The 24,427-nt window shown below is 53.8% G+C and overlaps 9 protein-coding genes across 9 annotated transcripts; 5 read left to right on the top strand and 4 right to left on the bottom strand.

Moving 5' to 3' along the window:
- Positions 1 to 3,009: 3,009 nt before the first annotated feature.
- Positions 3,010 to 3,585, bottom strand: PHYSODRAFT_263732 (hypothetical protein; the record flags this gene model as incomplete). Its single annotated transcript, XM_009524295.1, has 2 exons — positions 3,010 to 3,289; positions 3,530 to 3,585. 2 exons carry the CDS (start codon positions 3,583 to 3,585, stop codon positions 3,010 to 3,012), a joined length of 336 nt encoding a protein of 111 aa, XP_009522590.1.
- Positions 3,586 to 3,844: 259 nt separating this feature from the next.
- PHYSODRAFT_496299 (hypothetical protein) lies at positions 3,845 to 4,579 on the bottom strand (the record flags this gene model as incomplete). The annotated part of the gene is made up of 1 exon (XM_009524294.1): positions 3,845 to 4,579. The coding sequence occupies one exon, from the start codon at positions 4,577 to 4,579 to the stop codon at positions 3,845 to 3,847; it is 735 nt and encodes a 244-aa protein (XP_009522589.1).
- A 2,046-nt stretch (positions 4,580 to 6,625) lies between these two features.
- PHYSODRAFT_298244 (hypothetical protein) lies at positions 6,626 to 7,072 on the bottom strand (the record flags this gene model as incomplete). The annotated part of the gene is made up of 1 exon (XM_009524293.1): positions 6,626 to 7,072. One exon carries the CDS (start codon positions 7,070 to 7,072, stop codon positions 6,626 to 6,628), a length of 447 nt encoding a protein of 148 aa, XP_009522588.1.
- A 1,235-nt stretch (positions 7,073 to 8,307) lies between these two features.
- PHYSODRAFT_495790 (hypothetical protein) lies at positions 8,308 to 10,119 on the top strand (the record flags this gene model as incomplete). The annotated part of the gene is made up of 3 exons (XM_009524292.1): positions 8,308 to 8,490; positions 8,557 to 9,233; positions 9,597 to 10,119. 3 exons carry the CDS (start codon positions 8,308 to 8,310, stop codon positions 10,117 to 10,119), a joined length of 1,383 nt encoding a protein of 460 aa, XP_009522587.1.
- A 1,503-nt stretch (positions 10,120 to 11,622) lies between these two features.
- Positions 11,623 to 13,019, top strand: PHYSODRAFT_558509 (hypothetical protein; the record flags this gene model as incomplete). Its single annotated transcript, XM_009524291.1, has 2 exons — positions 11,623 to 12,769; positions 12,839 to 13,019. The coding sequence occupies exons 1-2, from the start codon at positions 11,682 to 11,684 to the stop codon at positions 13,017 to 13,019; spliced, it is 1,269 nt and encodes a 422-aa protein (XP_009522586.1). The 5' UTR covers positions 11,623 to 11,681.
- Positions 13,020 to 15,847: 2,828 nt separating this feature from the next.
- On the top strand, positions 15,848 to 16,742 carry PHYSODRAFT_263738 (hypothetical protein; the record flags this gene model as incomplete). Its single annotated transcript, XM_009524290.1, has 4 exons — positions 15,848 to 16,135; positions 16,196 to 16,309; positions 16,349 to 16,588; positions 16,611 to 16,742. The coding sequence occupies 4 exons, from the start codon at positions 15,848 to 15,850 to the stop codon at positions 16,740 to 16,742; spliced, it is 774 nt and encodes a 257-aa protein (XP_009522585.1).
- A 1,402-nt stretch (positions 16,743 to 18,144) lies between these two features.
- PHYSODRAFT_497697 (hypothetical protein) lies at positions 18,145 to 18,822 on the bottom strand (the record flags this gene model as incomplete). The annotated part of the gene is made up of 2 exons (XM_009524289.1): positions 18,145 to 18,489; positions 18,580 to 18,822. Coding segments are annotated over 2 exons (588 nt in total), but the record flags the coding sequence as incomplete, so codon positions are not given.
- Positions 18,823 to 20,996: 2,174 nt separating this feature from the next.
- On the top strand, positions 20,997 to 22,422 carry PHYSODRAFT_263734 (hypothetical protein; the record flags this gene model as incomplete). Its single annotated transcript, XM_009524288.1, has 3 exons — positions 20,997 to 21,593; positions 21,615 to 22,177; positions 22,242 to 22,422. The coding sequence occupies 3 exons, from the start codon at positions 20,997 to 20,999 to the stop codon at positions 22,420 to 22,422; spliced, it is 1,341 nt and encodes a 446-aa protein (XP_009522583.1).
- A 518-nt stretch (positions 22,423 to 22,940) lies between these two features.
- Positions 22,941 to 24,183, top strand: PHYSODRAFT_495620 (hypothetical protein; the record flags this gene model as incomplete). The annotated part of the gene is made up of 3 exons (XM_009524287.1): positions 22,941 to 23,129; positions 23,208 to 23,923; positions 24,000 to 24,183. The coding sequence occupies 3 exons, from the start codon at positions 22,941 to 22,943 to the stop codon at positions 24,181 to 24,183; spliced, it is 1,089 nt and encodes a 362-aa protein (XP_009522582.1).
- Between the last annotated feature and the right edge of the window lie 244 nt (positions 24,184 to 24,427).

Raw genomic sequence — 24,427 nt, 5'->3', positions numbered from 1 at the left:
GACGTAGGGCAGTAGCGTACATCGAAATCTCCACGTTCATACAGATCTCGCACCTTGTGATACTTCAAGTCAACACCTTTAATTTTGTAGTTGCCCATCGTAGCCTTGATCACTTTGATCGTCGACTGATTGTCTTGAAGCAGCACAGTCGGATGGCGCCGGCGAAGTTTCAGCTCTTCGCAAAGATTGTGCGTCCAAATGATCATCACGGAACACTCGACCGCAGCAATGAACTCAGCACTACAGGTATCATCTTGGGTAATAGACTGCTTATGGCTCTTGTAGGCGTAAGTACATCCGTTCATCTGAAGCACAAAACCCGTGATGGATTTGTGATCATCCTTCTCACTACCGAGATCCGCATCAGCGTAAGCCATGAAATGCAATTCTGGGCTTGCGGTCTTCTTCCACAAGAGTCCAAAATCACGAGTGCCCTTCAAATACCGTAACACTCGTTTTGCCATCACAAAGTGCTCCTTGGTGTACTTGCTCATGTACTTGCCAAGGGTTCGCACTGCATTTGCGATCTCTGGGCGCGTGCCTTGCACCAGGTACTGGAGACAACCCACCAGCTCTCTGTAGGGTATGCTGGGGTCATTAACCCCGGGTTCGTCCTCCCCCACAAGTTGAGGCAGGTTTCCAAGTGCCTGCGGAGTAGCAACAGGCCGAAAGTCCTCCATGCCAAAGCGCTTCAGCACTTTGTCAATGTAGCCACGTTGCGACATCCACAGCGCCTCACCCGGAACATAGGAAATCTCCATGCGCAATAGATCAGTAACATGTCCCAAGTGTTTTATCTTGAACTTGGCTCGGAGTTCACGCACAACCAGTTCAATATTCTCATCAGTCCCCACGATAATCAAATCGTCCACATAGACTGCAACAACTATCGGGCTGCCTCCCACTGAGCGCGTGTAGATGCCTCCGTCCATCTTAGTCCGGCGAAAGCCACACTGCCTCAAATATTTGTCCAGGGTCTGATACCAGATCAATGGCGCCTGTTTCAATCCGTATAAGCTGCACAACAACTTACACACATGGCCCGATCCATCGTCGAAATAATCAGGCATTTCCATGTAGATCTCGACGTCATCATCAATCGGTCCATTTAAGAATGCAGTTACAAAGTCCACATGACGGGCGGAAAGCCCCAAGTGAAGAGCCAACAGCAGGATAAACTTCACTGCATCCTGAGATACTACGGGAGCATACGTCTCCCAGTAATCAACACCATAGCGCTGCTGACATCCTTTGATAGTGATCCTAGCACGGTGCCGCACAACGTTGCCCTGAGCATCGCGCTTCTTCACCAGCACCCACTTGCCTGTCAGAACCTGCTTGTCCTTGGGCCGATCGACTAGCTCCCACGTATTGTTCCGCATGAGGTCGCCATACGCCTTCTCCAGAGCCTCAATCCATTTTTCTGCATCTGGTCCAGACAAAGTTTCATCAATTGTCTGCGGCTTCATCAGAGAATTCACAGCCTCACTTACCAAACTTAACGGAAGGTCCACTTCATAGTCCTGGCACTTCGGATTTGGTCGTCGAACGCGAGTCGAGCGTCGAAACGACTCAGCCGTATCTCTGAGCTCTTCCTCGTCCTCATCGCTCCCACTGTCACTAAGAGCATTAGCAACTTCTGTCATCGGAACAGCGCGATCTCCTGACGCGATAGGAACAGTCATCTTCTCCTCGAGATCATCATCTTCAGCTGCATCGAGATCAACGTTACAGTCAACCTCACCGCCAGTCACTCTCTCCCGCACCGAAGGTGAGGTTCCTCGCGATATCGCAGGTAGCTGACCAGCAACAAGGTCGCTGTTAGGCAGACCCCATCTTGCACTTCCTGACCGACATCATCCTCAGCACGCATGTTACGAGAGGGGTTAGCCCCACGCAACAACGGCCGATCTCCCACCGCAGCAGGAAGAGTTACCCCAGGATCCCTCAACGAAGCAGCAGGCGCACCTGCACAAATCGGAGTATCCACTTCAGTAGTGAGAGTAGCAGCGGCTTCACCGTCGCAACGGCGGCGCTTTGAAGGATGTTCATCAGAGGTCAAATCACTGTTATCACATGTTACACCAGTCACAGGGAGCTGTACAAAAGGAATCACTCCAGGCAGAGCGCGTTTGCGTCGTTTGCCGTAGGTAATCGCGAGCAAGCGATCGACATAGCTTCGGTCAACAGTCCCTTCTTCGTGAAATTCCACGGGTCGAACCTCCTGCAATCATACTCAGTACACGGAAGCTCTCGGAATGCTTAGCGAAACCCATAAACAAACCAGCCTTGCCCGGGTTCTCTAGCTTTGTCTTCCGTAGCTTCTTGGGCGTGAACACGAACACTAGACAGTCCCACGCCCGCAACTTAGTCACGGCAGGTCGCTCACCAAAGCGCCGAAAGTAAGGCTTCTCACCGCTCAGAGCCTTCGTTGCCGAAATATTTCTCACTTCGACAGCAAAACCACATGCCTCCCCTCGGGCATGTTCGCCGCAGTCAAGATGCTGCGCACTTGCGCCGCAAAAATACCGTTCATACGCTCCACGAGTCCATTTTCTTCTGGACTGTATCCATTTGTCCAGGTATACTCGATGCCTTGACCAGTGAGGTACGTCGTCATCTTATTGTTGAGGAGTTCACGGCCTTGATCGGAGTTGAAGACTTCAATCTTGTGGCCTTGAGCAACAAGCCACTTCACGTGAGCTAATACCACCTCTGAGGCATGCTCCTTTCTTTTCAGCAGAAAGCCCCACAGGTAGCGACTTGCCTCATCTTGCACGAGCTGGAAGTGAGAGTAGCCATCATACGTCCGAACGCCCATATGACACATATCCGTCATAATCTTCTGAAATGGCTTTTTTGCCCGACGAGTCTACGTCTTCTTATAGGACATTCTAGTCATTTTTGCTTCCTCACAGCTCCAGCACGGAGTATCCGTGTCGTCGCACATATCATTGCTCATACCAGTAGCCACTTGTTGACGAGCCATTTGCTTCAGCATCGGCAAGTTCAAGTGAGCGAATCGGAGGTGCCAACGCACCAGTGACTCAGCATCACTGCGCCTAGCATCTGCAGCAGCAGCTGGCTTACGACCTCCAGCAGCTGCACACCCAGCACCAAGAGTATCCGCGCCATCAGCGCCACGGGCATCAGCGTGTCCAGCTCCTCGAACATCAACAGCATCAGTCTCACGAGCGCCAGCTCGCGCTGCTCCAACGGCAGCGTCTCCAACAGCACGCTCAGTACATTGGTGCAATGATGGTACGTGATATACCGTGCTTGCTGCAGCCTTCAAGCGGTATCTACCGCGAGACTTTACCAGCAGCAATTGCAGACGTCCCTTAGACAGCCATACAACACGTTGAGAATCTCGAAATCCAGTCTTTAGATTCCAACCGTCTTTCTCCATCACATCCAGACTTAGTAAATTATCAGGGGCCGAAGGCTTGTACAGAACTTGCTCCAACTGCAACGACACATCTTGGTGTGGCTGTTTGTTGTTGCGTACACGAATCTGCACATTGCGTACCTTCTCTCCACCTGAAATACTGCCATCGTAGCTTTGGAAGGCATGCGCTGAGTCATTGTGCAAATGCAAGAGCACATCTGGCCGGTTGCACACATGCACATCGCTTGCGGAGTCCAATGCCCACTCGACATCATCTCCGTGTGAGTCACTCACAGAACTGACCACTAACGTTTCACGAGAAATGCGACCAACAGCACTCACTCGCTTTATCTTGCTGTCATTCTGGTTGCTGGATTTGTTCTGCCAACGCTTGCGCTCAGAAGTAGCAAATCCTTTGTCAGCACTTTTGTCATCTGACGAGTCAGCACGTTCAGGTCAATTGGGTCGCAAGTGCCCGACTTCACCGCAGTGAAAACAGGTCCGAGTTCCTTCCTTATCACTCTTCTTCGCACTTGATCGGCTTCCTTGCTTCCCTTTTTTCTGATGATTCTTTCGACCAGCTCTCTTACGCTTTGCACGGCCTTGGTTGGCCTGCTTCTGTTTCGGCGGTGTAGACTTCTTACCACACGCAGCAACACCCACTGGCTTCTGCTCTTCAGCACCTATCTTCTCGTTCAGTACCGATTCAGCGCGTAGCGCATTCATTACTTGAGTAGCAGTAGGTTCAGGGCGATCTGCCCCACCATCACACCGCACAACGTAATGCTTCGAAAATTGCCGCACTACGTCGTGATGGGTACGCGCGACGTGACCCAAAAGCGTCTCCGCATAGTCATCATCAGTCACGCACTTGCCATAGTGTCGAAGCTGTCGACGCATCGACTCCATCTCGCGCAACCACTGATCCATGCTCTTCTCCGATGTATACACATTAAAGTAGAACTCAGCACGAGCGAAAATGTAATTGGAGTACTCTCGCTTCGTCTGCTTATCAACGAAGCGGTTCCACATCGCCTGCGCCGTGTCTTCTTGGCATATCATCTCAGCGTCCTGCGCGGGCACACCAGACAAAATAGCTTCACGAGCGACATTATCCTTCGCTGCAAAACTCTGTGCCTGCACGGGATCGTTCAGGTCGAAGGTTCCATCAACAACACTCCAGCAATCCATGCGAGTCAAAAGGTCCGTAGTTGAACAGCACTAGCCGAGCGCCGTCGCTACGCGGCGGGGAATTTTTAGTTGGTTAGCGCTTCGCTCGCTATGCTCGCTCCGCTATTGGAGCAGGCTGCCTACGCTTCGCTACGGCAGTGACGGACCCGTTCCGCTCGCCTCGTCGGCTCGCTGCACTACTTTCAATGGTTAGTTACTACTACAGAGGTTGGGCGGGCCCTGCGGTCCCGCAATATCGTATGGTGGGGTCCCCCTTCGCTGCGCTCGGCAGCTACTCGTACTTAGTGTAATTCGTACTTAGTGAATAAGCGTGACGATTTCTGTGACCGACGGACAGCATCGTTCTGATTGATTCTTAGGACTAGCCGGGCGCCGCCGCTACGTGGCGGTAGTTTTGTGGTTAGTTGTAGTAGTTAGGGCCGCCCACCTCCGCTTCGCTCCGGTGGACTTTTATTGAGTTCAAATGTTATTCATTTCGATTGTGGGCATTTTTTTACGTTGAATATACTATCAGTAGAGTTACGTGATTGGCATCAATTTAATGAATATCTCTACGTCAAAGTATATCCGTGTATATATCTAAAGTTGTAATGTACATATAGTAGGTATAAACTTTTGCATGACCCACATGTCTTGGTGGGGTAAATCAATACTGTGTTGCGATCTTCGCTGTGCTCACTTCAGTCTGTATGCGTGTTATTTTATCAAGTTATATAAGCCTTCAGAACGCATGGTGTGGGCTTCACTAATCCTGTACATTGCAATATGTTTAGTGCTTACTGATCTTTAAAAAATACCGACAGCGTGCTATCGTTTCAGCACTTTGTATGGCCCATAAAACGTTTTGAGCTGGTGGCTGCGTTCATGTTAACATAGTTTCTGCGTGGACTGCGCTAATTTCTACGTGGGCTGTTATAATCCCCAATGGCTTGTTTACTAACAGCAATTATGACTGTACTGTTCTACTACGCTGTGCCCAATAGCAATTTTACGCACTACCAAGAGTACAGTAGCTAAAGATGCTAAAAGTAACAAACTTCGCATTCTGTCACCATATACTACTACACCTTGGGCAATGCTAATTCAGTTTCTTCCTTTGATAGTTTAATTTTCACGTTATGTGCAATAAGTTCACTAAATGTCGTTTTACTACTATCCAGAACGTATTATCTTACCGCTACGTACTGAAAGTTAGATACATGACGAACGTTTAAGCCAATGTAGCTATATGACATCCTTGATGAACGCCAAGCACCGCTGCAGCTACAATATATCCATCCCTACAAAGTATTACACTAAAACTAAGCTAAAACTATTCCTCATTCGCCTTCAGCTACTGTACCTCTCGCTACATGTACTCGCACTGCTATCGCTTATTACGTCGGTGCTATCGCCTTCTATGCGCTTCTATCGCTTACTATACGCTGCTATCATTTACTATCATTTACTATGCGCTGCTATCGCTAACTATCGGTTGCAATCGTTTTCTACGTGCTGCTATCGCTAATTATACGTTCATATCGCTGACTACACGCTGCTATAGCTAACTAAGCGCTGCTATGGCTTACAATGTGCTTATATTTAACCAAGTTCGCTGAATTAAAATTATACTATGTAGTAGGGCAAGCCCAGCTATCGCTGCCACTATGCACTACTCGCAGTGCTATTATATGTTTAAGCGGACTCTGCTATCGCTGCTACTACGCGGTGGGCCCATTTTAATTAATAGCAGGTGTTCCGAAAAGTATTATATTAGGCCAAGCGCCACGGCGGGGGTGACGTAATCGCCCCCGTTCCGCTCGCCTCGTCGGCTCGCTGCACTACTCGCCGTGCTATTAGTACATAGTTGTAGGGCGGGCTCTGCGGCCCGCTAGAACGCACGCGGGTGCCGCTTTCGCTGCGCTCGGCAGCTTGTGATGGGGCCGCCTTCGGCGTCCAAGGCTGTCTATGTACTATTATGTGGACCACCATTAAAGTGGACAGGGTGTGACGGACGGGATTTCACGCAGACTGGACGGTCTCTCTAGTAGATGGTTAGAATAGAGATCAAAACTCCCCTTCGTTCGCGGCACATTGTCCATTTTTACCGGTACGGTAGCCATATCCAGCTCCAGGCGGAAATGCACCAAAGTTGAAGCCACCAGAATTGCAGCCACCGCCACTTGCATTTAGGTTAGGCACAATTGGGACTCCGACGTAAGCAGGCATGCCAGCACTCGGCACACCACCAGCGACTCCAGCGAAACCACCTCCAGCACTTGTTGCGGTTCCTGGTACAGCACCAGTACCAGGGAGGCCAGTCACAGCACCAGCGAGTCCGGCCACAGCACTAGGGCCGATGCCACCACCGACAGTCACAGCACTCGTGGCAGCAGTCGTTGCAGGAGCCACCGTAGTAGTGGCCGCAGATGCCACCATAGAAACACCAGTCGTACTTGAACCAGCTGAACCAGTAGCCGATCCACCTTGGCCACTTGACGCCGCAGTCGACATACTCGGCGAGGGCCATAGTCGATTAGAGCTTCACGAGGGTAGTCTGTAAACACCCAGTGCTTTGGGCTCATAACCTGAGGGCTTGCGCAGTAGGACGTTTGTGCTTCCGGGCACGTAGTGTCGGTGACCGTGGAGGGCGAGACACGAGAACGCAGGAACACAAGCTTGCTTGCCCACGGAAAGAATGGGATTGAGGAGGAGAAAACCTCTCGGGTGACAACCCCCTCTTGGTTAAACTATACTATAGAAACCTCAGTATAAACAGGAGCGATACTTTAACTAGAAGCTCCATACTGAAGTATAGTCAACCATTGAACAGCGGAGCTCGATCAGCCACAACCAGCTCCGACAGTCACGACTGCGAGAAGAAGTGAAGCATTTGGAGACTGTGTACGCCAACCTGGCGGCCAGAAAGGAAGGTGAAGAATCGCCGGGCTTGGTGCGGCGGCAAGGTCTCAGCAGTTTGAATGGAATTGGTTCCATGGAGGAGCTGCAGCGGAAATACTCGGAGCTGATACTCGTGGCACAAGCGTTGGAGGAGGACCAGGCCGCTCTTCACGAGCTACTGCAAGAGCACAAATGGTTCCACAGAACTGTGAAAGGTATGTGGGCAGGGATTGATAGTAGATATTACCAGTAGTAGATTTTTTAATATTACCGGTAAAATAATATTATTTCACTATAGTAATATTAGAATTTTCCCAGCTGATTTAATTATACTATAGTAGATATTAGAATTTTTTCGGCTAATATTAGTACTATCTGATTACTAGAGGCATTTTGGCTAACGCAGGGGGACGATATACACAGGTTGGAGCTTGCTCCGGTTCTATGGAGGAAGCGGATTCGCTGCTCGGAGGCGCACACGTCCTGCGGACGCGGTTCGTCGCACGGGACCGGTCTACTAGCTCTCTGTAGTGAGCGATTGGAGGCTACAAATTGCAGCGTTCTGTTTGGGCTCCTTCTGCAATCTTCCAGCAGCTCGACAAGTCAACAGTCTCCTTCCGACTCACTCGCTCGACCAAGCTCGACCAAGATCGTCCATGAAGTGCGCCAGCTCCAAGTGCTCGTTCGCCGACTTAACCACGACCGACCCCTGCGTGGTGTGCGGTAAAGGCGTGCACCATATCTGCAGCAACGAGCTGTCGGGCGCAACGATTCTCGCTGCCTCTACGTTTCGAGACTTGTTGTTGGCTGTCTTCGCGAAGTTCTGCAAGATGACGAAGGGCTTGCTGATGCTGGAGTTCAAAGCGGCCCTCGGCTTACCGTTCCTGAACCTTCACCATGATGGATGGACGACTGCAAACGAAAGGGTTGGGGCTACGGGGACTTTGGCTTCGTTCATCGATGCATTGTGGACGTTTCACGAGGTCGCACTTCTCCTCACCATTGGGCACACTTCTCATGCGTCCGCGGATGTCCACAAGATGATCTGCTCCCGAATGAAGAGCGTGTACGAGGTGGACATCGATCCGATGATCCAGTTCACGATCTCGGACACCACGGTCAGCGCCCGCAAAGTTTCCAAGCTCTTTGAAGATTCGCAGCCGACCGACTGCATGATGCATACGCTGAATTTGTGCCTGCAGTACGCCATGGGCATGCGCGTGAACAAGGAGACCGTCGAAGTCTTCGACCCCAAGACCAACTCCCGCAAAAGAGAGCAACGCTACGTCACGGTTGGTGGTGTGTTCGAGGAAGCCCGCGATCTGGTGAAGCGCGTGCATGCGCTGAACAACTACTTCAGGACGGAACAGCGCTGCAAGCGCTTAGAAGCCGTACAAAGCTTCTACTGCCTGCCGAAGCTCGCGCCAACCCTGGACTGCGATACACGGGTCGCTTTCACAGTGAAGCTTTTTCAGCGCAGTATCCTGAACTACTCTGCGTTCCGCGGCTACTTCCAGAACCCAGAGAAGGGCGACGACGCCACGGTGTTCACCAAGTTGACCATGGACGATTGGCGTCTCATGGCTGAAATGGAGGCCATCGTTGGCTCGATCGCTGACCTCGCCCGGATTGAAGTGCAGCGCCATGATCTCGTGTCGTCGGAGCTGATCGTCCTACTTAAGTTTGCAGCAGACCGCCTCTACAGCAACGTCTTTCAAGTGTACAATCTGGATGCTCCGCGAACCACGACGACAACCGTCGCATCTTTCCCACGGTGCGCGGTTGCTGCTGACGAGCTGAGCCCGCTTGCGCGCACGTGAGTGGCACGTCTGAAAGGCCAAGTCAACATGCGCATTCCGCTCGCTACTGCGGAAACGGTGATGATCCTTCTACTGGATCCTCACACCAAGTTCTCCGTGGCGTCGCTTATTCAACACCCTGGTGAAGCTGGCGAGAAGAGTAGCGAGGCTGCAGTCGGCAAACAAGCTACCAAGGAGAGGGGCGGAGATGCAGACGACGAGCGGCTCGAACAGACCATCGCCGCGGGAAACAAGCTTCTCTATGATGCGCATCGTGAAGTCTACTGCAAGCTCAATGCAGGCTCGTGTGGTGGTGACGAAGAAGCTGCCGATGTCAGCTCGCCCAACTTCGATCTTGTTCCATCCGTGGACGACGACAAGGTCATTTGCGGAGCTCCGATCGCGGTAACCAAGCCCACCACCACTTCGAAGACGATCCAGCATGCTCAAGCGGACAAAGTGGTGGACGAGTGGCTGGAGTACACGGTGGACTGGGTGTCGGTGGCGTGCCGTTACTCGGCAGACGAGAACAAGTCCAAGGACGACTTTACGCCTCTCATGCTGGTTCGGCGCAATGGAGTTGTCTGCTGGCGCGTGGAAGCTGTCTGCGAACATGTAGACATCCTGCGCTGGTTCCGTGAGTCCGCCAGTGGGCGATTTCGTGCCATTGCCGCCCTTGCGCGGGTCTGGTTGGGGAGAGCTCCGTCAAACGCTTCTCAAGAGCGTGTTTTCTCGACGGGAGGGTTCGTGATAAAAAGACTTCGTACGAGGACGGATAATTTGCACGCTGAGATGCAGGTGTTGTTGAAGCACAACAAGAAGGAGATCCGTCGCATGGAGCTAGAGAGCAACAGCGCGTGATGATCATCATCGAGGATATCCGGTGGTCGACATGGAGGACATCCGGTGGTCGACATGGCTACAGGAGTTATCTAGATTACTATAGTACTATTAATATAGTATTCTGGATCGCTCGATTTGGCTAATATTAGAATAGTAGAATTGATTTAGGCTCATCCATTCTACTATAGTAGTTTAGGAAGAAAATCCCGTTACTATCAATCCCTGTATGTGGGAGGAAAAGCGATCTGAGAATTGGTCGACAATGTGGAACAGTGGAATTCCTCTAAGTTCGTCGTTCAGGGCGAGGTTTCGTCCGCTTTCGCTATCGGAAGGATACGCGTTTGTGCGAGATGCGTACGAAAAGATTCAAAAGTTTACATATCTATCCGAAGGCTAGGAGACGACTGGAGCAAGGTTTTTGGGCTGGAAGGACAAGTGCAAGTACAATTCGGACTCACAGACGCTCGAGTACAGCTTCACCAAGCACTTTCCCTCGGAGAACACCGAAGATGTGTTTAACAAAAGGTGGACTGTGTCTTTGGACGCGTCGCTGGTGGCGAGTATTGGTTTTGGGAAACCCATCAAGATCCGTCACGAATTACTCCAGACTCTGAACGACAACTTCGTCATCGTACGTCGAGATCACAAAGTCCCTGATATCCCCGTCACGTTTGTCGCAGTTCAGTTCGATGTCTTCCTGAAAACTCCCAAGGGATACACAATTTGTGTATCCCGGCACCCGAAATCGAAAGCTCACTACTTTTCCGACACTTTTTACTGGTACGTAGATCTAAGCTTCACGTTGTCAGCATTGTTTTTCCAGAGTGACTAACTGTGTTGGTGTGATGTTTCTTTTCAGGATGCACTTTGACCGCTTATACGACGAATTCGATAATGTCTTAGGCTGCGAAGTTGTGATGGCTGGCTCCATTAAAACTCAGCACCAAATGCCGTCTAGGTACTGGTTGTTCGAGCTCATGTGCACTGTTGTACGATGGGAAAGCGCGTGCATCGCGCCGCTGTTGCTGAAACAGACATGAGTGGGGATTGCATCCATCTCTTCAATAAAAAAATATTCTTCGAAAATACAGTCTACAGTAGTCGGGTTTGTTGCCACTGCAGGCAATGTCACTTCCTCTGTCGTTTGAATATGGTCCTTAGTAGATTATCCCGAACTATTGGAACAGGACAAAACGATGAATCTTGCTTTCCGCAGCTGGGTTATATATGTAGTGGATACGCCAGCATCGAAGTTCCTCAGACGGGAAAGGACAGGGACGTCCCAGCTTTTTTAGCACTTCTGAGCCGGACAGACTGCAGTCATTTTTAGTGCAGCTGCGCATGATCCTATCATGAAAATGTTGCATCATGTGAATACCAAGCCATCTGTGTGCGAGTTGACCTGCCAATGGATAGCAGGCAGATGACATCGTCCTCAGCAGCAAATGACCGTACCCTAAGTCGTTTCATTGCGCTCCTCTCCTCTCCGTCAGCCCAAAACGTAAGTGTCCGCAATGCCGACGATTCTTAGCGCAAACTACGAGCCTTCGAGCTCATCGGACCCCCCGCTGTCCCCCTCCATGCAGCGCGCGTTCTCGGAGGCCTTTGCCGATATCTCGGAGCTGGACGACTCGTCGGTCGTGGTCAAGGTGGAGGGCGAGCAAAGCTGGCCGAAGTGCGAGGACATCGACGCCTCGACCAGCCTGCGGATGGCGACGCCACCCCCGACGACATCGACCGACCACGGAGACATGAACCCGTGCATGAAAGACCATGCCTCTTTCAAGGACCTTGCCGAAGCGAAGCGGGCGAGACGATCGGCCATTGAGAAGAAGTCGCGACAGAGACGGCAAAACATTCTGAACCGCATGCGAGAGGAAGTGAAGCATTTGGAGACTGTGTACGCCGGCATGGCCACCAAGAAGGAGGCAGGGGACTTGCCACAACGGCGAGTTCTCAGTAACTTCACCTCCGTTGATGAGCTGCAGCAAAAGTACTCGGAGCTGACGCTCGTGGCTCATGCACTGGAGGACGATCAAGCTGCTCTTCGGAAGCTCCTGGAAGAACACGAGTATTTCTACCAAACCGTGAGGGGTTTGTCGGAGAAGAGATGCGCTGAAGACGCCTTCGCAATTTGGGACAGTGGAATTCCTCCGAGCTCGTCGTTCAAAGCGAAGTTCCGACCGCTTTCAATGGCAGAGGGGTATGCGCTGGTGCGGGATTCCTACGACGAGATCCGAAAGTTTACGCAGTGCGAGAACTACGAGACGACAGGGGCAAACTTCATGGGCTGGACGGACAAACGCATGTATAACCCGAGCTCACAGGTGTTGCAGTACGGGTTCACCAAGCAGTTCCCTTTTGAAAGCGCCGAGAGTCTGTTCACCAAGAGCTGGAACACGTTCCTGGACGGCCCGAAGCTCGAGAATCTGGCCTTCGACAGTTCTGCACAAACTCGTTTTGAGGTGCTGCAGGTGCTGAACGATGACCTCCTCGTGATTCGTCGAGACCACAGAACAGCAGCGTACCCGATGACGTTCACCTCGGTCCAGATCATGTTTCGACTGCAGACACCTACAGGATACATGTTGTGCGTCCGGACGATATCGTCACCAGAGATTAAAAATGCGCTGGAGCCCCACGAGTTCTCCTTCGAAGTCTTTCACTGGTACGTTGTCAGTGTATTTGCCCCTAGTCCGGAAGATAGATTGACTGCTAACTTATAACCGATGTGCAGGACACACTGCAACCGCTTGTTCGATGAATATGACAATCCAGCAGGCTGCGAAATCGTGACGGCCGGGACTATTACGGACATGAACAGGCTGAGGTCCAACTACTGGTTGTTCGAGATCGTTTGCAGCGTGCTGCGCTGGGAAAGCACCACCATTGCGCCGCTGTTTCTCCTGCAAACTTAAGTCAGCGTCAGGCTCGCTCTGCGCGATGTATCGAAGATTTTTAATCTAACGTGTTTTTTAGAAACTATTCGCGTCAGAATGATCCAAACAAATTTCGAAAATCATTTCGTTGCTTACTTATCCATCCCTTTTACGCGACTCAGCTCTGCTCTATATAAGCAACAAAAGGTTGACTCATCCAACACTGTATGCGCTCCAGGGACGAACGTCAAATTGTCGTTGACTCATTCGCGAATCCAGAATATATAAGCATCAGCACTTGCGCGCAGAGGACCCCGAGCTGCTGGGTTAGTCTACCTGGTAGTCTACCAAGCAGCTTGGGGTCCTTTGAGCGCAATGATGATGGTTGTGAGCTCCACAAATACGGGAAATGCTAAAGCCACGAGACAAAAGTACTAGGGACCCGTAACATTACCAATAAGTACCACTAATCTGGTACATCAAATCTGATGCAGTCGGTAGCTGCAGGCAGACATGGAGTACATCAACTACTAGAGCCCGAGACAGACACCGAGTACATGCAGTACTAGAGCCCCGAGACCGAGGACGAGTACGTGTAGTACTAGAGCCCCGAGACCGAGTACATGCAGTGCTGGAGCCCCGAGACCGAGATCGAGACCGAGTACATGCAGTACTAGAGCCCCGAGACCGACAATGAGTACTTGTAATACTAAAAAACGGTATTTAGATCAGTCAGATCTTGCTAGCACTGCATGTACTCGGTCTCGGGGCTCTAGTACTACACGTACTCGTCCTCGGTCTCGGGGCTCTAGTACTGCATGTACTCGGTGTCTGTCTCGGGCTCTAGTAGTTGATGTACTCCATGTCTGCCTGCAGCTACCGACTGCATCAGATTTGATGTACCAGATTAGTGGTACTTATTGGTAATGTCACGGGTCCCTAGTACTTTTGTCTCGTGGCTTTAGCATTTATGGACATCACGTGCTCTTACACCGCCAAGAGCACGCGACGTCACTAGGCAACCGCGTGCCAGTGACCATTGACCTCACGGCCGATGGTGTGGCGCACAGCACCTTGGTCGGGAGCGGGTAGTGGCGAGTTCGTGGCGGGAGGAGCTGCTACCACCGGAGACGTTGAAGCTGGGAGCTTCTGGTTGACGTCGACACGATCGAAGATCGCGAGGAGAGAAGACACGGCGGGCGAAGGATAGAGAGGAGTATCGACGACAAGAGAGGCGGCGTAGGAGAGGTAGAGGGACTTCGTTAGGAGAGCTCTGTGGGGCGGCTGCCTCCGCATCTCTCAGTTGCAATTTGGACAGGACTGGTTCAGATAAAGCAGCTAATACTACGCGTGGTGTTCTGCGGCACGGAGCCGGCACTACACAACAACAGAAGAGGTTCTAAGCGTTTCGTACTGCGGTCAAGGGGATCGGCGAGGCGTGCGGGTCATTGTAAGGTAGTATTGAGTAGTTTAGAGGACGAGCCTTGACGAACTTAGTGTGTCATAGAGTGGCTGGGAGCGTGGTTAGCGACCACGAGGGCGCGAGGAGACTATTGATGACCTCTTGGTCGTGGAGTGGTGGACCTGGAGCGGACCCGATGGGTGTGTCCGTACAGGAAGGGTCCACGCTCGCCCCTGTATTTACATTCGGGTATACAGAATGCGTGAGGACAGGCCCACAGACCTGCCCGGGTTGCCGGCTGCCTAAGAATGTCCTCTCCCTAAGCCGGTCTCTGTTGGGCTGGCACTAGCTGGTCCCACGAGGTTTACCTTGGCGATGCAACGGTTCTAGCTCCTACTCATGTACTCACCTTCCCCTCTGAGTTGGACTCTGCACGTGTGTGCAGCGTAGTAGCAAGGATTGACGACAATTTCCCCACAAATACGTCTAATTACGTGTGTCCCTCGGAGCGGCAAGCAAATTTACAACAAATTATTGTGAAGAGATTGGTGTTTCAAACTTTGCTGCGAGTTTCGTCGATGCTCACCTGGCCTAAACCATTGGATTGCTGCTTTTTGCTCCAGTCTCGATACATTTCAAGGAGTACGCTGAGACCTGCTCCAAAGTTGCCATGAAGGCGGACTTCAAACATTGAATCCTGCCAGGTAGACTGCCTGGATATTGGCCCGATCCACATTGCCCTTTCAGTTCCAGCCCATTGAGCTTCAACTAGAGTTGTTTTTTAGAGGGGGAAAAGTGATATTAACGTTAATATCAGTTAATCACAAAATTGCGCGCAGTTATTAATAATTAAAAGGCAAGATTTGGCTGAACCCATTTGAGGCAGCTATTCTGTATTTACAGCCATGCACTCAATTCTCAAAGGAGGACTCTATCAGGCTGACGAAGTACTCCGCGCAAGCGTAAGCCCCGCGAGGACCTGACGCAGAACCAGCGCGCCAAGGGCTATCGTCTTCGGTGCAGACGTACGTCGGCGCCGCGGCCTTACGACGTCACCTCTGATCCCGACGTGGACGCCGCCCCCTCGATCCTGACCTGGACGAAGACGACTCTACCATCTGCGGCTAGCGCCATCCCCCCCCCCCCAAGGCACGGAGTTGTCCGAGATGAAGGAGGTGGGGCTGAGATCTGTGGATGGCCAGACCGAAGGACCGTGCTTGGGGCACCGCCGCCGTGGGCACAGCGACTGTGCCAAGGTGGTCATCAGCGCCACGCGTGAACGCTACGTGGAGATGCTACTAGTCTGGTTTGGACAGTGCATTCTCGCCCGTGCTGGACATCGCGCTCTCGTGGCGGCGTCAGCACGCTCTAACAGTGCTGAACATGCTGTTTGGTACGCTGCTGCTGCTGCTGAAAGATTTCTCGCTACTCATGCTGGACTACGGTGCGGCGGCTGTGCATCGTCATGTGCTGCGACTTCTTCCCGCTCCTGGTCGGCGTGGAGATGCCCATGCGATCGCTCTCGCAGTGCCTGCTGCGCGGTGGCCACAATGTCATCGTGCTCACGTATGCCGTTCCCGGACCCAAGGTCAGAGTGGCCCCGACGGCGCCGCCAACACCCCACTCAGCGCGCGGGCGGGCGTTACATGACAAGCTGTACTACCTGCCGGTGATGCACTTTCTGGACATCGTGACGTACATGACGTTCGTGGGCCACTTGGCGCTGTTCCGGGCCATCCGCGTCCGCGAGCAGGTGCGGATCGTGCATGGTCACCAGGCCACGTCCACCCTCATGCACGAGTGTCTGCTGTAGACCAAAGCGCTGGACCTGGGCGTCAAGACCGTGTACACGGATCACTCGCTCTTCGGCTTCGTGGACGGTGCCAGCGTCCTTCTCAACAAGATCATAAATATTCTCGTGTTCTCGGTGAATACGGCCATCGGAATCTCGCACACGTGTCGCTAGAACCTCGTGCTGCGTGCGTCATTGCGCGAGGGGCTCGAGAGTGGGTTTACACGGCTGCTGCTCGAGGAGATGTTGGAGAAGCACCGACGGCACTACTGCGTGACGCTCTACGGCGCCGTGCCCGGCTTCAAAGTGCGCGACGTACTGTGTCAAGACCACATCTTCCTCAACCGACAGCTCGCTGGCCAAGAGAGCCTCTACTTCACGATTCTGGAGGCTGCGAAATACGAGCTTTCCGTGGTAAGTACGCACGTGGGCGTAGTGTGGGAAGTGCTACCCCCCTGACGTGGTGCAGTTCACAGCGGACATCACGCCTGAGGCGCTCGCGGAGGCGGCGCTGGCCGCGGAGCTTCGACTGGCGGGCGTGGATCGACAGGACTTCCAACGCGCTTGAAATGCAGCTCGTGCCATTCCCCGATTTGCGTCCTGATGGCGACTCCACTGTACGACCGCGTGACGGTCGGTGCCGGCCTCATTGGCAGTGCGGCTGCCTACGACGCCACGAAAGAAGGCAAGTGCGAGCTGCTGCTGGATCATTTATGAGCTGATGCATGACAAGGGCTCGAGCCACGGCACCAATCGCACCTTCCGCGTGGCCTTCCCCAACGACACGGACACAGAGCTGTATCTAACGTCGCTGCAGCTGTGCTGTGCGATCGAGAAGAGGTGTCTTCGCGTTCGGCCGGCTGGACGGCCTCGTCCTCCTTGAGAGGACTTTGAAGAAGTGCAAGGTGCCGTTCGAGTCGCGGACTGGCGCTCAAGTGAATCAACGCTTCTCGGCTTCTCATTGCCCGACAACAGCCACGCGGTGTACAACGCGCGGACGGGGGTGCTCAATTCGTTGTTGTCAATGGCCACGACGCAGACGTTGCTGGGCGCGAGTATTCGTAAACGCAGAAGAAGGTGTGTGCCCTGTCCGACACCTCGCTACTCCACCGTCTGCAGCTGTATCATGGAATCGGCTCAGTAGTGGGGGTGTTGGCTTGCGTCATTGCTGTGGATTACATTTGAAATCTTAATCGAGAATAGCACTCTACATGTGATATCGGTGTGTATTAGCAAAGCGTGTGTTATATTGTGAACGTTAGTGCGCCTTACGCTCAGAAGCAAAGCGTTTATTGTTGTGAAGGCAAGGACTAAAGAAATCGATTACTGCGAAATGTCCACACTCACGACTGCGTCCAAGAGATACTCGAACTCCATGTCGTTAATGTCAAACAGAGAATCTTCAGCTTCTTGCTCGTCACTGTCGCTGTCACTGTCGCTATCGAGCTCTATCGGCCGAGGAGAAGTCTTGTACAATGCCGCAGTCGAGTTGGTTTCGCATCTCCGTTGTTCGTGTAGATGAACGACAACTTCTCGACTGTTGCGACCTTGAGGCGGTTTCGAAGCTTGCTGTGTGTAAATCCTTGCACACTCCACAGGCGCTCACTTGCTGCAGACGAAGTCGGGATGCTCAAAATTTTCTCTGCGAACTTGTGAAGAACAGGAAATTGGTCGTCGAGTGTCCACCAGTCCAGTGGTGAGTCCTCACTAGCAGCCTCCCTCTGAGCAGCAGTCCAGTTCTTCTTCGTCTTTACAAAAGATAGCAGCGATGCGCAAAACTGAGCTGAGCTCACGTCGGGTGGGAGGCCAAAACGCTCGGCAAGCTTTACAGCGGAGCGTACCGCCTTACAAAGCGGACTGTCTTGAGGGTCGGGTATAGCTTCGTTGATAGGGCAGCTTCCGTCAGAACTGTCTCCGCTCGATCCGACACCACCACTGCCGTCAAGGCTACCGCTCGGTAAGTTGAAGATGTCCTTGGACGGATCCAGCAGGTATGCAACCGTCGTGGAATCGGACGGTGGACGAATGAAGTCCCATCGACTAGCAATCAGCTTGCGAATTTCATCTTGAACGGAGCTGCCGGCTAAAGCTGCGATACCTTCAGTGTACTCTGGCGCCTGATACAGCCGAAGAAACTCGTGCAGGATCATTGAGTTCGAACAAGCATCCGTCTCCAGGACAGCTAGTGCTCGTGTAACCGGTTTCGTCAGCCGAACGACAACCTTCGCCTTGATCCAAAACTGCTTATCGTTGACAATACCTTGAACTTCGTCCAGCTTCACCTGACTCTCTTTGTCCGTGTAGTGCTTCATAAGCTCCGAGTCCGCCAAAGCTGCCTTCAGCGTTGTCTTGTTGCGAACGACGCTCTTGATGCATTTTTCTTGAGCGTACCATCTCGTTGACACAGGGACCGCTAACTCGCCTGTCTTCCTGGCTTTTTGTAGCTGGCGCCGGTAACGCCGAACTTGATCGAGCAGCAGGTATCTAGCGCGCACAAACTTGACGATCTTGATGGCCTTCTTCAGCACGTCTCCAAACAACTTGATCTTGAAGGTATCCTTCAGGAGCAGGTTCATGGCGTGCGCCGAGCATCCGTTGAAGACCACGTTTGGGTGCTTAGCTTCAACCAGTCGGCCAGCCTTTTTCATGTTGGCTGCGTTGTCCGACACAACGGCGTAGACTTTGCCAGCGCCGGCCACGCCTTCTACCTCAGCAATGACTCGCAGAAGCTCCGATGCCATGTAGTCCCCCGTGTGTGCCTCAGAACCCGTAGTACCCGATGACCACACCATTGGACGCATGGCGGGTGACCACAACACGTAGTTCACGATACTCTCGCGGTTTACGTTGGACCAGCCATCAGTGATGATAACCAGAAACGTTTGCTTTGAAAGACGCTCAGCCAGGTTGGCCTTCTCCAGTTCATAGGCTTTAACGAGCAGGGTGGTCGCTAGCGCCTGCCGGGTTGGAAGCTTCAACGCAGGAGTCAGACGCTTAAACATCTTGCGCGTGTACGCATTCTCGACCGCGCGGAACGGGATTCCAGCAGTGTAGAAGACCATCGCGATGTCCAGATGAATGCTTGATTCCTCCTCCTTGCTGAGTACGATTGGGGAATTTGTTGCTGGAGAGCCACTGTAGCTTGTGCGACGGCTCTTCGACGGCGAAAACATCCCAGGCCTTGCCTTACGCTTCTTCTGCGCGTCGTACGTTGCCCAGGTGGCCTTCGTTGTCGCTGGGGCTCTGGAGCAGAAGCGGATATGTGGATAGAGATGACGGCCGGGCTGGGCATTCATGACCAATGCACCGCAGTGACGGCACGACACATCGGGGTGGGGCTTCGTCGGCTTGGACTTCGGGACGACGACATCGAACTCGCCCCATACAGGGTCGTCCTTGCGGCCCATCGGAGTCGCGGCCCAGTTGTAGAGGACTTGTGTAGCCCATAGGAAGTTGACTTGTGAAGCAAAGACTTGCGGGGATTTCGAGACGTGCTGCGCGCAGCGTACGAGTAAGGAGAAGATGGTGGATGTGGTCGAGCAACCTAAAGTCTACACTGTATGCCCTTGGCAGCATTCCCCTGCACTCGGTCAGACAGCGCGGGAAGCCTTAAGCGCGGCCCACATCGAGGTATTCGAAGCGCTTAAAAGTGGAGTGTGTGAAGGTCAACTTCAAGGGGATAAGTACCTCGATAATTACGAAAGTGACCGCACCTTTTTTCCTCTCGCAGAAAATATTTAACGTATTTAACGTTAAAAACATTGTTTGCAATCATAGCTATTAACTCATTTTTAGCAGCGTAACAACTCTAGCTTCAACTCCCGTGCCACCGGGCCGGTGGTGCTCCTCCACGGCTCTATCTGTACCACACAGGGCTCTATGTACTCGGCAAAAAAGTAGGCATCGCGCACCCGGCCCTGCAGGTTGCAGTTGGCCCACACGTTCGTTGAGGACGTCGGGAGACAGACAGGGCTCGCTGGTCGTCAGCGAGCTGGACGCGGCTGCTTTGAGGCTCAGCGGCTGGATGCATGCACTCGTGTTTGAGTGGTTGGCAGCATTGCCACCGAGACAAGCTCGCCTCCTCTCGATCTCATTGACCCGCAAGATCTTGTGAAGACGTTGCACTTGACTTCATGCACGAAGCGACGATACGTGAAAGCGCCAACGCACGAGCAATCGTGTGATTTGATAGCGCTGCTGATGGCTTGATTTTTGAATGCAGAAAACGGCCCACTCGAAAAAAGGCCCATTTTGCATTGCGCACGTCGAGCAGAGCTAAAATACACCATGGACATCAGGGATCTTTGCGTCGGCAAAGTTTGCAATAGGCCTGCATGCAAACTCCAACTGGAAGCACTCGCAACGACGCCGAATTGACGATTTTTTTCTCGTACCGTCTGATGTCTTTAGCTCAAGTCGTTCTTACAACTCGGTCTTCCGACGTGCGGGTTGGTGCAGTCAAGCATGACTACCCTCTTAGAGAGCACAGCGAAGATAACCGCAGCACCGTTTTCTCAGCTGACTGAAAAGAGCCAAAGCCGACGCGATGGGTCCCCATCCAGCTCGATCGACAGGAAGCGGGCGTCGGCGCTCCACGGCGGACTATTAGAGAAATACAGTCCTCCGTCGGACACGGACTCAGCGGACTAAGCCGGCGGAAAACGTCGTTTCTTCGTTCTGGATCTGCCGGAAATTGGTCACGCCCGGTAAAAATTCAATTCGCAGCCGACCGACCACTTGACCCATTCCCGATGGCACTTTCCCTTAGCAGAAAGTAAGACACCCAAATTCGCCACTCATATATTGATCGAGTGATCGAGGCATGGACGCGCTGCCGGAGCCGCTGGCGCTCACGGCGCTGCCGCCGCTGTCCCCCACCATGGAGCGCGCGTTCACCGAGGCCTTCGCGGACATGACGGAGCTCGAGAAGAGCCAGGACGCGGCCGTGATCAAGCTCGAGACGCCGTCGTCCTCGACGCACGCGTGGCCCTGCAGCAGCGACGACGACGCCGTCAGCACCAAGCCGCGCGCGGCGTCCTCGCCCTCGCCAGCCCCCGCGCCGGCCTCGCAGCAGCTCAAGACCATGAGCCCGAGCGAGAACAAGAGCAAGAGCAAGAGCATGAGCAAGAAGCAGACGGCCGAGGACAAGCGCGCGCGCCGCTCCGCCATCGAGAAGAAGTCGCGCCAGCGGCGGCAGAACGTGCTGCGCCGCATGCGCGAGGAGGTCAAGCAGCTCGAGGGCGTGTACGCCGCCATGGCGCAGCGCAAGGACGCGCCGCCCGTGGCCTGGGACGGCTTCGGAGCCGTGGACGAGCTGCAGCAGAAGTACTCGGAGCTGTCGCTGGTCGCGCACGCGCTGGAGGAGGACCAGGAGGCGCTGCAGGCGCTGCTCAGGCAGCACGAGGAGTTCCAGAGGACGGTGCGCAGCCTGTCGGACGAGGACTTGGCCGAGAAGAAGAAGCACGAGGTCTGGGACACGGGCGTGCCGCCCAGCGCGTCCTTCCGCGCCGAGTTCAAGAGGATGAGCGTGGCCGAGTGCTACGCGCTCGTGCGCGAGTCGTACGAGCAGATTCAGCGCTTCAACGAGAGCGAGAACTTTGAGACCACGGGCGCCAACTTCATGGGCTGGACGGACAAGCGCAAGTACGACTCGCGGACGGGCGCGCTGCAGTACGGCTTCACCAAGAAGTTCCCCATGGAGAGCGCCGAGGGGCTGCTCATGAAGACGTGGGAGATCTTCTCAGACGGGCACAAATTCAGGGAAATGTCCTTCGACGAGTCCATTGACACGCGGTACGAGGTGCTGCAGGAGCTGAACGACGACCTGCTCATCGTCCGGAGAGACCACAGGATCCCCACCGTCGAGACGACGTTCGCCTCCATTCAGGTCATGTTCCGCCTGCAGACCCCGTCGGGCTACACATTATGCATGCGAACCATCCCCGCACCGGAGATTCACGCCGCCATGTCCCCCCACGAATACTTTTACGAGCTCTTCCACTGGTACGTCCGAGATCCAGCAACTCGCATTCTATTTGGCTCTAATAGGACGGTTTTTGCTTTGCAGGACGCACTTTAACCGAGTGTATGACGACCACGGCGAGCCCGCAGGCTGCGAGCTCGTAGCCGCCGGGTCGATCGAAGACCAGAACCAGCTCAAGTCGTCGTACTGGCTGTTCGAGCTCGTGTGCTCCGTGCTGCGCTGGGAGAACGCGTGCGTCGGGCCGCTGTTCCTCAAGCAGATATAACGAGACCGATCACTCACTCACCCACTCACCAACCCATCAGTATTAGAAGCACTACTATCGCGTAGTACAGCATTTTATCGTTGCTGCGAGCTCACTTAGCAATGACACAAAGCAAAACCCGCCCCACCCACCCAGACATTCCATCAGTACAGTGTAGTTGACCTTTTGATTAGGTAGGGTAAAAAGGTCGGACCTCGCACCCTTCCTTCATTGTCGAGCGTGGCGTCGTGAGTGACCCACATTTCGGGGAAGGAAGCAAGACCGCGATGGCCTCCTCGCTGCAGGACGCGCGCGATGACCACGCGCCGTTGGACTTGGAGCCACTCCCGCCTCTGTCCCCCGCTATGCAACGCGCGTTCCTCGAGGCGTTCGCGGACGATCCAGTCAGTGAAGTGAGCCACTTGAGCCAAGAAGAAGACACCGTCAGTCTGCTGCGTCAACCTGATGCGAGTCCAGTGGCGTGGGTGTCTCCTTCGGCGTTGCAAGTGTCCGCAACTGTCTCCCCGACTCTCGAGGCCATGACGGCGGAGTGGCAGGAGGAGCTCACGACTCTGAGTCCGCGGGAGACCAAGGGTGTTGATGTTGGCCTGGACGATGACTCGCCTGAGGCCAAGAGAGCGCGGCGCTCGGCCATTGAGAAGAAGTCGAGACAGAGACGGCAAAACGTGCTGCGCCGCATGCGCCAAGAAGTGAAGCAGCTGGAGGACGTCTACGAGGAGATGGCCGCGAGACAGGAGGACACTGCCGAGGACAGACTGGTGAGCTCGAGGAAGTCGGCGTTGCAGCACCAGTACTCGCAGTTGTCGCTGGTCACGCAGGCGCTCGAGGAGGATCGACGGAAGCTGCTCAAGCTGCTGGAGAGCCACGAAGTCTTCCAACGCACGGCGGAGGCCATGGCCAAAAGAACTATCGGTGCTGGTCGTATTACGGCTGGAGAGAGCCAAGAAGACGACGACGACGGCGTTATCTGGGACACTGGCGTGCCTCGGAGCTCGTCGTTCGCTACTCGGGTGCGGGTCCGCACGCCAGTCGAGTGCTACGAGCTGGTTCGGGAGACGTACGAAAAGATTAAGCGCTTCGACGACAGCGGCGGGTACTTTGAGTCGACGGGCGCCAGTTTCATGGGCTGGACGGACAACCGCAGACTCGACGAGGACATGGCGCTGCAGTACGGTTTCACCAAGACCTTCCCGCTCGAGAGCGCCGAGAAGCTGCTGACGCAGACCTGGGACGTCTTCACCCACCCCGACTCCATGGCGCACCTCTCCTTCAACTCATCGACCACGACGCGCTGGCAGGTTGTTCAGACGCTCGGCGACGATCTCCACATTGCCCGCCGAGACCAGAAGGTCCCGAACATGCCGGTGACCTTCGTCATGGTCAACATCATCTTCCGACTGCAGACGCCCACGGGCTACACGCTGTGCATGCGGACGATCCCAGCGCCCGAGCTCATGGACGCGCTGGAGCCGCACGAGTTCTACTACGACGTCTTCCACTGGTACGTTGGGCCCAGCTATCTATCCCTGCAACCTCACACGATGAGCTTACAGGACTACATTGTATAATGCTTACAGGACCCACTTCAATCAGGCGTTCGACGAGGAGGGCCGGCCGGCCGGGTGCGAGATCTCGACGGGCGGCTACATCCCCGACGCCAAGCAGCTCCTCGCGTCCAAGTACTGGCTGTTCGAGCTCGCCCTGTCCGTGCTGCGCTGGGAGCACATGTGCGTGGCTCCGCTCTTCCTCAAGAGCATTTAACTGGGCTAACTGTAAGCTCATGATGTATTATTACACGTCAATCCAAAACATGCATGGCGAGCGTCCAGCACCGAGTTCAACTTGATGGACCAGCAGCTGTTTCATCCAATCAGTGTACTGCACGCTTCCGATGACGCAATGCCCAAACACCGAGAACCGCCGCAGGGAGGACAAGTGCCTCTTGTCCAGATCAGCGCTGCGTTGCCCTTTTGCGCCTGAGTCAGGCCCGGCCAGGTCTCCGCTG

Source organism: Phytophthora sojae (genome assembly GCF_000149755.1).
Source record: "Phytophthora sojae unplaced genomic scaffold PHYSOscaffold_3, whole genome shotgun sequence".
In the NCBI taxonomy this organism is placed as follows: Eukaryota; Oomycota; class Peronosporomycetes; order Peronosporales; family Peronosporaceae; genus Phytophthora; species Phytophthora sojae.
Note: the sequence above shows the minus strand (reverse complement) of the source record. Positions and strands in the feature narration are given on the sequence as shown.